Here is a 13,955-nt window from a genome sequence, read left to right on the forward strand (position 1 = left end):
CTCAGCGCATTCTTAAGATAAGGGTGTAATAGAAGATTGTAATCGGAGTTTGTAATCACAGGACCGTTGGTTTTGGCGTCTCCGCAATAACCGTGTGCAGGAGGGTTACCCGATGCAGATTGAACAGTTCTGGAAAGGACTTCCCACCAGGATTGATGCTGCTTATGAAAGATCAGATGGCAAATTTGTTTTCTTTAAAGGTAAGATATATTTGTAATCAGGAAATTCAGCACAATTGTGGCCCATTTGGCCGGTCAGTCTGTGCTAACTTGTTGGCTCCAATCTTTACTGATGGTAATTGTGAGCAGGAATGGTGAAGATCATTAAAATCTATTAACTTTGAAATAAGAATTGATTAACCAGAATGCAGAATTATAGATGTGAAATAAGCAGAGAGGGAGAAAGCCAGAAAAACCATTTCCCATTCATCTATCTGCAGGAGCCAGTTTGTTTAATCACCCATCAGGCTGAGTTGTCAAGCAGATATGATAATTCTCAATGTTATTGGAATTTATTGGAAAATAGAGTAATAGTGGGGTCTGTGTCTATATGTGTGTGTGTGTAAGACTTAATTGAATTAGTCTGGGTGCCTTGACCTAAGAAGAGAGGTTAGGTTTGAAATATTAATTAGATAAACATGGGCAAGTTTAGAAACATAGGTGTCAATGGGAACATTTGCATTTTGAAATAAACCAGACTCGATTGTTTTCAAAGGAGGGGTGAAATGTGTCACCTAGTCAGGTGAAGTTTAGAATCAGTGTGTTTATTTTTCCCAAAGGTTACTGGTAAAACTGAGTGCTATTAAAGGGTTTTATTATCAGGGAGATAAAGTCCAAAGGCATTGGGCAGAATTTGGCCCGAGATGGGCGGGGAGCACGGGGGCGATTGGGAAACTGACCGCTGCCCGCGATCGGGGCCGGACCGCAGTTTCACACTGGCAGGCCAATTAAAGCCAGCCCAGCATGAATGGTGTGCTGCAGCGCACGGCACTGCCTGTGTGTGGGGGGGGAGGAGAGCGAGCATGAACTTCACGCATGCGTGTGGGTGTGCGCTGGGAAAGCTGCCTCAGGGGGATGAAGAGTTTGCAAAATAAAAAATAAAGACGTTTTTGTCACATGAGCAGAGACATGTTAGAAATTAGGATGACATTTTTTTTTTAATTTTTTAATGGCGGATTGAAACCTCATCCCACCCGTGGATGAGGTTTCGCAAAAAATGCAAAGGCCGCCTGGCCTTCTCACCTGTCCACTGACCATAAGGTTGGACGAGCAGTGAAAAATTTAAATTAATTGGACTTTTAATGGCCTTAATAGGCCTTTTGATTGTCAGCGGGCGCGCAGCCAATTCTCGCACATGCACTCTGACCGAAATATTGCGTGAGTACGCGATGATGTCGGGAGCTCACCCGATGTCATCACGCGTCATTTTACACTCAAGCAGGTCAGGCGCATGGCTGCCCGCTCAGTGAAAAATCCTGGCCACGGTGAAACAATGGGTATTTGCAATCAAAGAGGAAGATATGTATAAAGAAGGAGCAAGGAATGTGTGTAAGGGACGGCATTTTAAGATCTTACAAGTGTGAAAAGCCTTCAGCATCTATGCCTCAAGGTGCTGCCTTCAAAGGACTGAAGTTGAGAAAACTCACTTGCAGTTTGACTTGTTCAGGGTCATGTTTCTTTGCCTGGGCCTTTTAAAATCGATGTGTTACTGTTGCCTGTAACTGGGATTAAATTGAGTAGGGGATTTAGAAATTATCATAGTAATTTGTAGATCTATGTATGTGTTTAAAATCATTTCTCTTATTAATAAATGTTTAATCTAGTTTTATAGAAACCTATAAGACTTAGTGGTCTTATTACTACTGAATTCAAGGCACACATCTCGAAATTTATCCAAATTGAAAATTAGTTGTGACAGTTGTTTCAGGTTTCCCTCTGGGATTTGAAGAGCTCGGCATTTACCATCGGCTGTGCCATCACAGAGTCGCTGTCTGTTCTGTGTGGATGGGTCACCTTTGGTTCATCTGTGGATTGAGCAGAATTAGAATCTTTTGCTGCTTCCTTTTGCCAGTTACAGCAGCTCAAATATATCTCAGTGCAGTGACCTGGAACCTGGTGAATGCTGTGACCAGGAATATGGGATTAATTTGGGAGCAAATGTATAATGTGGGAGTTCAGAGCAATAGGCTCGATATGTGGGGCCACACAGTTTGGTGGAAGATTTGGTCATTGGGATTATGCTTTTCATGATCAAGGTCAATATGACAGAAAGGGGGAGTAGTCGGGTGTTTCCATCATTCCCTAGCTGGTGGGACAATGATGGACTCACACACAAACCTGCTATTCCTCAACCAATGAGGCAGCAGAGAGCACTTTATCCTCTTCTGGTTCAAACCTTACCCTGTACCTTTAAAAACAGAGACATTGGACCTGATTTCTTTTAGCCTGGGGCACTTACTGGCTGCACAAAGACCAACTACACCAGAGTCTCTCAGCCCCATGCCAAGGAGGGTGGCTGCCGCTGGGCAGGTGGGGGTGCACAGCCCCCTCGATAGGCTAGACATGCCCCTAACACAAGGTGCTAGCACGATCGGATTCCTCAGCTCTGATCTGGCGCAGTCTCACACCACCCTGGGGTTGGTGGAAGTGATGTGGCCTTCACCCAAGCAGTTACTTTACATCAAGATAAGAGCAAAATACTGCAGCTGTTGGAAACCTGAAATAAAAACAGAAAATGCTGGAAAAGCTCAGCAGGTCTGGCAGCATCTGTGGAGAGAGAGAGAGACAGGGTTAATGTTTTGAATCCATATGATTCTGTTTCTCTCTCCACAGTTGCTGCCAGACCTGCTGAGTTTTTCCAGCATTTTCTATTTTAATTTCAGTTATTTTACATTCTTGGCCAGTGTGGGATGGGATTGTCTCCATTCTCCCAATCCGAATTGGGAATGCGATGGAAATGGCTGGACCTGTCAGCTGGCCGCACTAGGCATTGACAGCACTGGGCACAGTGTGGGGGAACTCACAATCCAGTTTGCCCCCTCTGACACATGGTTGACATCTCCATTCTTCAGGTGCCAGACTGGGTGGCGAGTGTAACAGGGACACCTCCTGTCCTGTCCAACATTCAGACTCTCTCCTTTCACTAACCCAGGGCACCGAAGCCAACTGTAGCACCATCCCGAGCCAGATTAAACATGCCTCCAGGTCCTGGGGTGGGGCATTGCAGCAGGATGGTATAGGGTGAGCTTTCCTTTGTGCTAGATGATAAAGCAAGGAATGAAACAATTAATGAATCATCTTTGCTTTTGTTAAAACGAATGGTCTAACCTTTGGTGTTATTGGTTTGCAGGAGATAAGTACTGGGTGTTCAAGGAGGTGACTGCAGAGCCTGGATATCCCCATGCCTTGGTGCAGTTGGGGAAAGGACTCCCACGAGAAGGAATCGACATGGCCTTGCGTTGGGAACCAGTGGGAAAAACCTATTTCTTCAAAGGAAACAAGTAATCTCAATTTGTTTACGTTCAGTAACTACAATAGTTTTGGAACTAGACTGTTCTAAAAGTGCAATGTACAACGCCAGCAATATTCATGTTATGTTTAGTTATTCATGGAGATATATTACCTTACATTGTAGTTTTGGTCTCAGCTGGGGTCAGCTGGTAGCAACCTTGCCTCTGAGTCAGAAGGTGAAAGGTTAAAGTTGAAAGTTTAACCCTCCTACTGTAGAGTTTGAGCTCCCAATCTCAGCTCACACTCCAGTGCAGCACTGCAGGAGGGCTGCTTTGCCACACGTGACTCTGCTGATTTCTGCCTGCCCCAATGCTCACGGCCATGGGATCATTTTGAAGATCAGGGAGTTTCTCCCAATTTCCAGGCCAACCTTCCAGCCTCAATCAAAACAACCACGGACAGATCTCATTGTTATTTGTGGGATCTTGCTATGCACAGTATTGCTGGCCAGAGAACAGCTACTAATTTATTCTGTGTTAGCACTTTGAGACATATCTGAGAAACCTGATAAGATGCTATAGAAATGCAGGTTAGTCCTATTAGAAGATGACAGGGTATCAGTGTCTGATTTGTGGGATTATATTGATTTGCCTGGACAGTCATCTGGTCATCATTGTTTTAGTACATTTAACATCCTCTTTTTGTTCAATACTGATCTCTCCACTTAGAGTATTCACAGCTTTGGAAACACTGCAGTGAAAGCCATCACCAGTAGGTGCAGGGCCATAGACTAACACACCCTCCAAATCATTCATTCACAGGGCGTGGGCTTCGCTGGCTGGGCCAGCATTTATTGCCCATCCTTAGTTGCCCTTGAGAAGGTGGTGGTGAGCTGCCTTCTTGAACTGCTGCAGTCCATGTGGTGTAGGTACACCCACAGTGCGGTTAGGGAGAGAGTTCCAGGATTTTGACCCAGCAACAGTGAAGCAATGGCAATATATTTCCAAGTCAGGATGGTGAGTGTCTTGGAGGGGAACTTCCAGGTGATGGTGTTCCAATCTACCTGCTGCCCTTGTCCTTCTAGATGGTAGTAGTCGTGGGTTTGGAAGGAGCTGTCTAAGGAGCCTTGGTGAATTCCTGCAGTGAATCTTGTAGATGGTACACACTGCTGCTACTGTGCGTCGGTGGTAGTGGGAGTGAATGTTTGTGGATGTGGTGCCAATCAAACAGGCTGCTTTGTCCTGGATGGTGTCGAGCTTCTTGAGTGTTGTGGGAGCTGCACTCATCCAGGAAGTGGGGAGTATTCCATCACACTCCTGACTTGTGCCTTGTAGATGGTGGACAGGCTTTGGGGAGTCAGGAGGTGAGTTACTCACTGCAGAATTCCCAGCCTCTGACCTGTTCTTGTAGCCACAGTATTTATAAGGTTAGTCCAGTTCAGTTTCTGGTCAATGGTAACCCCCAGGATGTTGATAGTGGGGGATTCACCAATGGTAACAACACAGAGGAGATCTTTCAGCCCATCATGTCTGTGTTAGCCCTCTGAAAGGACATTTCACCTAGTCCCACTCCCCCATTTTCTCCCTGTAACCAAGCAAATTTTTCCTTTACAGATAATTATCCAATTCCCTTTTGAAAGCCTTGATTAACCCTGCCTCCACCACACTCTCAGGCAGCACATTGTAGATTCTAACCACTCGCTGTGTGAAAAAATTTCCCCTCATGTCTCCATTGCTTCTTTTGCCAATCACCTTAAATCTGCGCCCTCTGGTTCTCGATCTTTCTGGCAATGGGAACAGTTTCTCCCTCTGCCTACGCTGCCCAGACCCCTCATGATTTTGAACACCTCCATCAAATGTCCTCTCAACAGCCCCAACTTCTCCAATCTGTCTATGTAACTGAAGTTCCTCATCCCTGGAACCATTTTCATAAATCTGTTCTGCACCGTCTCTAATGGCTTCACATCCTCCCTATAGTGTGCCAGCGATGGTAATGCCATTGAGGGTCATGCAAAGATGGTTAGATTCTCTCTTGTTGGAGATGGTCATTGCCTGCCATTTGCATCTCGTGGATGCTACTTACCACTTGTCAGCCCAAGCCTGGATATTGTCCAGGTCTTGCTGCAGTTGGACATGGACTGCTTCAGTATCTGAGGAGTCGCAAATGGTGCTGAACATTGTGCAATCATCAGCGAACATCCCCACTTCTGACCTTATGATGGAAGGAAGGTCATTGATTAAGCAGCTGAAGATGGTTGGGCCGAGGACACTATCCTGAGGAACTCCTACAGTGATGCCCTGGAACTGAGATGATTGACCTCCAACAACCACAACCATCTTCCTTTGTGCTAGGTATGTGTTGAAGTCAGTTGTAGCAACACAACAGCTGCCCAAATGGGCATCAATGAACTCAGAACAGCCTACATTGTAATCTTGTAGCCTCCCTGGTGTAAATGACGCTGTCCTGCCACCAGTAGTACAGTCCCATCGGGAGTGTGACATTCATTCACCTTGTTTTCTGTGGTTTGTGGAGGAATGTTATTGATGCATATCCAGTGGAGGGGATGGTGAGATGATGCTGTTTTTTGTTTGACAGGTACTGGAGGTATAACGAGGAGAAGCAGACATCAGATCCCGGATACCCAAAACCCATCACCATATGGAAGGGAATCCCAGAGGCACCTCAGGGTGCATTTGTGAGCAAGGAAGGAAGTGAGTATGTAGTAGAGAATCTGCAGTGTTCCTACCGGTCTGGCGTCGGCGTGTTGGCTACATCTGTTCTGGCCTTCAACAGTAACCCAGAAATCCTGACATCAACTTCTATCAGGCCGAGGCTATAGAATCTTGTCCCTGTCACCAGAACAAAAACAAATGATTGTGATGAAAACAGAGGGCGGTTGTGTCAGTGAGTGCCAACATTGATCAGCTGCCAATCTCTAGGGTAGCAGTAAATTTTATTCAGTCATATCTGTCTCCCAAGGAGTGAAAGCTTGAGGCTGTCTGAAGGAAGGAGAGGTGCAGAGAGCTGATTTCTGCAATTAATTGCTGCACTGAGGATTCTGTTGTTTAAGAAACAATAGCAGTGCCATTAGACTACCGGGCGTAGACTCTAGACATCCAACTCGTGGGAGAGATATGGAGGAATAAATTTACAGGGAAATTACAGAGGTGCAAAAGCGATAGAAAAGTTATAATGAGAGACTTTAATTAGCTGATTATAAACTAAGATAGTTCTAGTGTAGAAGACAGAGAGGAAGGGTGTTCAGGAGAATTTTCTACAGCAGTATGGGCAGAAGTTTTAGTTCGGTGTGCAGGCACACGTCCAACCCGCTCGAACGTAAAATACCGCGTGGTGACATCAGGTGAGCGTCCCGACATCATTCCACACTCGATCGATATTTCGGACGGTGGGCGTGCACAATAGTTGGAAGCCTGCCCATTGACAATTAAGAGGGCAATTAAAAACAAAAAACTACTGCGGATGCTGGAAATCCAAAACAAAAACAGAATTACCTGGAAAAACTCAGCAGGTCTGGCAGCATCGGTGGAGAAGATCTCCACCGATGCTGCAAGAGGGCAATTAAGCCCATTAATGTTCCAATTGCTCCTGATTTTTCGTGGTCCATCCAGTCTTACGGTTGGCGGACGGGTGAATCTGTCAGGCAGACTTTGCATTTTTGATGAAACTTCATCCAAGGTTGGGATGAGGTTTCCGTTATTAAATTTTTAAAAATGTATGGACAGAATTTTCATCATGTGTATGTTCAGGTGACTGATTCTGATGCGTGGACATTTTTTTTGTGATTTTTAGATCTTTGTTTAATTGTTTTGAAGCCTTCAGCCCCCCTGAGGCAGCTGTCGGCCTTCAGGGAGCTTTCATTCTGTACTCGCCCCGCGCCCGCACTTACATCAGCGCCTGCCCTCCTCCCACCACCACCCCAGCAGCGCTGAGCATTTCAGCGCGTGCACCATGCTGGCTGGCTGTTAATTGGCCAGCCAGGGTGAAATTGCAGCCGGGGGCTGACCACAGTCAGCTGTCCATTCCACGGCCACTCCCGGGCCCACCAATCACACCCACACACCGACCTAAAAATCCTCCCCTATGTTTCCAATGAGAAAGGATGCACTGCTGGACCTGGTTCTCGAGAGTGAGGCGGGCCAAGCAGATCAGGAAGAGAACATTTAGGAGAAAGTGATCTTTGTATCATAAGGTTTAGGTTGGCTATGCAAAAGGATAAGGAGCAACCCGGAGTGAGAATAATTAACTGGGGGAAAGGCAACCCATTGTCCAGTTAGTTTTGTCAGCTGTTCTTTAATTCCAATCTATCCATGGATCTGACTCAGATAATTAGAATCAAAGACTAGCAGGAGAAGCTGTAACTGAACAATGGGCTGCCTTCAAAGAAGAGAGAGTTTGGGCACAGTCAAGGTACATTCCCTCAAAAGGGAAGGGTAGGACAAACAAATCCAGAGCTCCCCGGATGACAATAGAGATAGAAATGAAGATAAAGAAGAAAAAATGTGCTTATGACAGGTATCAGGTAGAAAATACAACTGAGATCCAGGCTGAATACAGAAGGTTCAGAGAGGAGGTGAAAAAGCAAATAGGAGCAACAAAGCGAGAGTATGAAAAGAGACTGGCAGCTAACATAAAATAGAATCCCAAAGTCTTCTATATTTAAGCTGATTGGCAAAAGAAGCAATGGCAAGTGTTTAGGATCTGGAACATTCTGCTTGAGTGTGTGCTGGAGGCAGGGTCATTTGTGGCTTTCACAAGGGAATTGGATCATTATCTGATGGGAAATTTGCCAGGCTACAGGGAAGGGGTGGGAGAATGGCACTCACTGAGCTGCTCATGCAGAGAGCCAGCTAGGACAAGACAGGCCGAATGGCCTCCTGTGCTGTAGCTATTCTATGATTCTATGGCAAAAAGAAGCAAAGTTAATGGCAATGATCCAGAGAGACATATGCAGCACCTGAGGCCATTTTCACCTATTGTGTCTGTACTAGCCCTTTGCTAGAGCAATCCAAAGTTAATCCCACTGTGCCTTACTCTCCCTGTAGCCTTATACCTTCCTCTGCAATGCTGTCTCTGTCTCAACCATTCCCTGTGACAAAAGATGCCATACTCCAACAAATAGCATTAAAAATTGGAAGTTGCAGATACAAAGGATCTTCCTACTGTTTGAATTTTCTTTCTATTTTTTTCAATTAGCCTACACATATTTTTACAAAGGGAAGCAGTACTGGAAGTTTGACAACCAGAAGTTACTTGTGGAGCCAGGATATCCCCGCTCAATCGTCAAGGATTGGATGGGATGCAATCACAAAGATGTCAACACGAGCAAAGACCGCCATCGGCCCAATGATGACGTGGACATCATGGTCCAGATCAATGACGTACCCAGTACAGTAAATGCTATCGCTGTAGTCATCCCTTGTATCCTGTCCCTCTGTATCCTGGTGTTGGTCTACACCATCTTTCAGTTCAAACAGAAAGGGTCACAGCAGAACCTGGTGTCCTGTAAACGCTCAGTGCAAGAGTGGGTATGAAGATCTGAGCAAAAAAGGACAGGCCTTTTAAAAATGTCATTGGTTCACATGAGGGCTAATTGTGAATGAGGCAGGGTCTTCTGACCGTGGGAAAGATGACTCGAGAGCCGACAATCTCTGAACCTTGGGGTATTTGTGGTGTTTCTAACCTGCTAAACAAGGGAACAGACAGGGAACTGGGATCCTCCCTGCAACACACACATCACATCTTTACTACAATGCCTCATTCATGTTTTTTGGTGTGCCATTTTGTGTAGGCCAGTCTGCACGTGTTTTGACACATGGTTGGATGGACCTTCTCTGGTGAAGAGGGAAAACACCACAGGAGAAATTAGGATAAACTCCGTCTCTTTAGTTCTTCATTCTGCAAATCAACATCTTCGGTGGAGTTGGAAGTTTTCTTGTTTGGGATAGACTTACACCACAAAATATTCCTGGAAAACGAATAACATCAAAGAAAGAAATGTTGAATGAGAAAAGAATTTGCTGGTCATGATTAGAGAAAATATAATGCTACTTGAACAGAGATTTTGACTCTTAAAATGGGAGCGTAATTTTATTACACATTAACTGGAACAATAGGAAAAAGAGAAAATGTGGATTCACGAATCCACAGAGGATTTAACAAATTTCAATGTATTTTGAAATAAGTGGGGGCCAAAATACCTACAATAGTTAAACAGCCTTAAAACATTTTCTTTTGTTAGTTGTTTGGTCAAGTCTTTGAATGTCAACATTAACGAGTCCTTGTGAACCTTCATCAGTATGTCATTAATGAAACTGCGACTATGGCAACAGAGGCCTCATTACATTCAGGCCTAATCAGGCCTAGCATGCTAAGCAGTCAGTGTTAGCAATACCTGCCTAGTGTACTGGTAGATCCAGACCCGATGGTGCCACACATCCAGCGTCCTTGGTCATTGAACAAACAGAAGTGCCATTTGATGGTTTACCGGCGGGAAGTTGGAGAACCTGAAAGAGAACAATGGCTTGGAAATGACGTATGATGTCTGAGCTGAGTCACAGTATTATACAGAAACCACTTAATCTGTGTTAAAATTGACTGGAGTGACTGACAGTCAGTTAATGACGTAATATAGATAGAGCAATCAAACAGGATTCCAGATGAATTAAGCTCCTTTACCAGTAGTTAAAGTTTGTGTAGTTGAGCTGCTGTTGCTATTGACTGTCAGTCACGATTCAATGCACTGATACTGATGGAGACAGATGTTTTTTCAGAGGTTTGCAATAGGATATTAATCAAAAGCGTTTAAAAGTTCTGATGTACAGTCAATCTTTTACTAAACAGGTTCACCATTTCATAGAAAGTTTTTTTTAATCTAGATTTAAAATATTTGGGAAAGCAAAGGAAATGTTTTGCATCACACATTGTAGAGCTTGTTTTCATGACCAAATTTTCGATTAGCTCATTGGAACTGGGCATGCAGTTTAGACAGTGTTTCTTCGGGGCTGGAAGGATTGGTTTATGTGGATTGGCACCACAGAAACACATTGTGACTGACTGACTGCTCTCACCCTCCAATAAGAACACACTTGATGGTAAAATGGCTGGCCATTAACCCATTGTTGACTAGCAACCATTTTGCCATGGTTGTCAGTTGTTATCTGGCTCATTTAAAATTTCCTAGTCTCTCACAGACTCAAACTGCAACTGATGATCTTTTACTGGGGCTGTCGGGAAGTGCAGATCGAGTGAGAGGTGCCAGCCATTTTGTCAGAGGTAACCAAGGTTACTCATCCATCACCTTATGACACTTGAAGATATTGTCCAATGTTTTTAAACTCTGCATTGATTCCCTTCATTGAGTTTTTAAACAATGCCTCAACAAAACACAGACAAACTGTGGATCAAAGATGCCCTTTGATTTTTGTAAGTTTTGGGATGAATTTATGCATCTTCTTATGAAAGTGTTTAAGGTAATTGCTTACGTGAAAATTGATTGTACAAATATAATGTTACCACGGTCTGGTGTACATGACAGTGACTGAATCAGAGTCTTGCTGCAGATTGAAGCTGCAACCATTAATAAGCACTTGGAAGGTTTAAATATTAACTGATTATTCTTTTATTTTGTAAATGGTCTCCATTCCTCTGACCTCTTGTCTTCCTCTGTAACAGTAAATATGTTAGCAGCTACACAAGGGACCATTTCAATTGTTGCTGTCCTATGTGGTCAAGAGGCACAGACAGCTCAATCTTTCCACAACTTCTCAATTCATTTTGAGCACTCCAGCAACACTGAGTGTTCTCATTTTCTCACTGTTTGGTTTCACAGACCAGCCTTCAGGTATTGCAGAATAGGTGGGATCAGCTGTAGCTGAATTTTAAACTTCAAATTATTAAATTTTTAAGTGCTTATTGGTTAAATCCATTCATGTTTCCTGTTTTAAACATTCCACACACTCTCGTCGCAGCCACTATTGCACTAAAACTGGCTGCAAAAGCTGCTGCATCAATCAACATGGGGTTTGGCCTAAAGTTAGTTTGTGTTGATGGAATCTGATTTCTTGGTGATGTTCGATGGAATCTGCTGTTTTGTGCCCCACTAGAAACATTGAGTGTCTGAGCTGAGCCTAAGGCTTATACAGATTGATGCAAATGCTGGGAAAAGACAATGTAGGAATTCTTTGCAAAGTTTAACAAAAATCATGGAAATTTTCACTTAAGATTGTCATGGTTTTTTTTCCCCTCGATTTTCCAGTCCTTGTTATTGGGTAGTAGGAATGTTAAAGAGTCTGACAATGATGCAAGGCTCTACTTTCCTTGGAGAGAAAATGGAAATCCAGACATTTTGGGCTCATTTTTGTAATTTTGAAATTCTGAAATCTTTGGGTAATTTATTTTGCTGTTTTTGGTGAGGAAGCGGAATAGATTGTAGAAATCTCCAGCTTCAATGGGAGTGAAAACCTCTAATCTCTGTTCTCACCCTTAGTGAGCAGTACTTACAGTGCGAGAGCCAAAACCTGACTGGATGCAGAGATCCTTGCTTCAACTTGTCCCTCCACCCAATCCAAACGGCATCTGTCCATTTGCAGAAGTCTCACACTTGAGAAGTTTTTAGTAGGAGCCAATTAGCATTAAAGTTAAATTTGGAAAATGCTAGAAATACTGAACAAGTCTGGCACAAATGTGGAGAGAAACAGAGTTAATGGGCCAGATTTTTGCCACCGAGGTGGATAGTTCAGGTCATGAAATTTCTCAACTCGATGATCTGCCTCGCTAGAAAGTGCCTGCCGGACCTCATTTTTGATCCAGAGGAGCGGGGTGGGATGGAGTTGGGCCAGCCACCCCTGAAAGCGGATCAGAGGTGCCCGATTGCCAAGGCAGGCTGGTGAAAGAGCCCACCTCAGTTCTCTGGGACTTTGACCCAGTTTTTGGGGGGGGAGGGGTCAACTGAACGGAAGTTTAAAAAATCAAAAAGAAACGAGAGAGCAGAGGTGCAGGGCAATGAAGAGGTGAACGATAATCAAAGTGTGACAGGAAGAGTGCAGCAGAAATTAGAACCAGAATGAGTAATAATGGTAAAAAGTCAAAGCTTAAGGCTCTTTATCTGAATACACGCAGCATTTGTAACAAGAGAGATGAGTTGACAGCACAATTAGAAATAAATGAATATGACTTGATAGCTATTAGAGACATGGTTGCAGGGTGACCAAGACTGGGAACTCAATATTGAAGGGCATTCAACATTCCGGAGAAATTAGCAAAAAGGAAAAGGAGGTGGGTAGTTTGTTAATAAAGGAAGGGATCAGTGCAGTGGTGAGTAGTGATATAAGTGCAATAGATATGGTGATGTGGAATCAGTCTGGGTGGAAATAAGGAATAATAGCAGGGGGAAGAAGTCACGAGTGGGAGTCGTCTATAGGCCCCCGAAAAGTTGCCTCACTGTAGGAAAACCGCTAATGTGACGCCCCTGTTCAAGAAGGGAGGGAGACAAAAAGCAAGACACTATAGGCCAGTCAGCCTAACATCTGTCATTGGGAAAATGCTAGAGTCCATTCTTAAGGAAGAAATAGCAGGGCATTTAGAAAAGCTTAACACAATCAAACAGCGTCAACATGGTTTTGTGAAAGGGAAATCAAGTTTGACAAACTTGCTACAGTTCTTTGAGGATATAACAAGCAGAGTTGATAAAGGGGAACCAGTAGATGTGGTGTATTTGGATTTCTAGAAGGCTTTTAATAAAATGCCACATAAAAGGTTATTGCACAAGATAGGAGCTCACGGTATTGGGGGTAATGTATCAGCATGGATTGAGGATTGGTTAACACGCAGAAGACAGAGAGTCGGGATTTTTCAGGTTGGAAAGACGTAACTAGTGGAGTGCCACAAGGATCAGTCCTAGAGCCTCAATTATTTACTATCTATATTAATGTCTTGGAGGAGGGGACACAGTGTAATGTACTCAAATTTGCTGACAATACAAAAATAGGTGGGAGGGCATGTTGTGATGAGGACATAAGGAATCTGCAAGGGGATATAGATAGGCTGAGTGGGCAAAAACTTGGTAGATGGAGTTTAATGTAGGAAAGTGTGAGGTCATGCACTTTGGTAGGAAGAATCAAAAGGGCAGACTATTATTTAAATAGAGAGAGACTCCAAAAAAGTGCAGCACAGAGGGATCTGGGTGTTCTTGTGCATGAAACACAAAAGGTTATCATGCAGGTGCAGCAAGTAATTAAGAAGGCAAATGGAATTTTGGCCTGTATTGCTAGGGGGTTGGAGTTCAAAAATAAGGAAGTCTTGTTACAACTGTACAGGGTGTTGGTGCGGCCACATGTGGAGTACTGTGTACAGTTTTGGTCCCTGTATTTAAGAAAGGATATACTGGCAATGGAGGCAGTTCAAAAGAGCTTCATTTTAATGAATGGCAGGGCAGGCTTGAGGGGCCGAATGGCCTATTCCTGCTCTTATTTCTTATGTTCTTATGTT

General features: G+C 43.9%; 1 protein-coding gene across 1 annotated transcript in view; it reads left to right on the top strand.

Moving 5' to 3' along the window:
• The window catches only part of LOC144688331 (matrix metalloproteinase-24-like), a 90,478-nt gene extending 79,091 nt beyond the window's left edge, over positions 1-11,387 (top strand). Inside the window, exons 7-10 of the mRNA XM_078554761.1 lie at positions 62-200; positions 3,349-3,499; positions 6,045-6,160; positions 8,664-11,387. Of these exons, the coding sequence (XP_078410887.1) occupies positions 62-200; positions 3,349-3,499; positions 6,045-6,160; positions 8,664-9,001 (744 nt within the window). The 3' untranslated portion in view covers positions 9,002-11,387. The remainder of the gene's footprint in view (positions 1-61; positions 201-3,348; positions 3,500-6,044; positions 6,161-8,663) is intronic.
• Positions 11,388-13,955: the final 2,568 nt, after the last annotated feature.

This window comes from Cetorhinus maximus, chromosome 13, assembly GCF_964194155.1.
Source record: "Cetorhinus maximus chromosome 13, sCetMax3.hap1.1, whole genome shotgun sequence".
In the NCBI taxonomy this organism is placed as follows: Eukaryota; Metazoa; Chordata; class Chondrichthyes; order Lamniformes; family Cetorhinidae; genus Cetorhinus; species Cetorhinus maximus.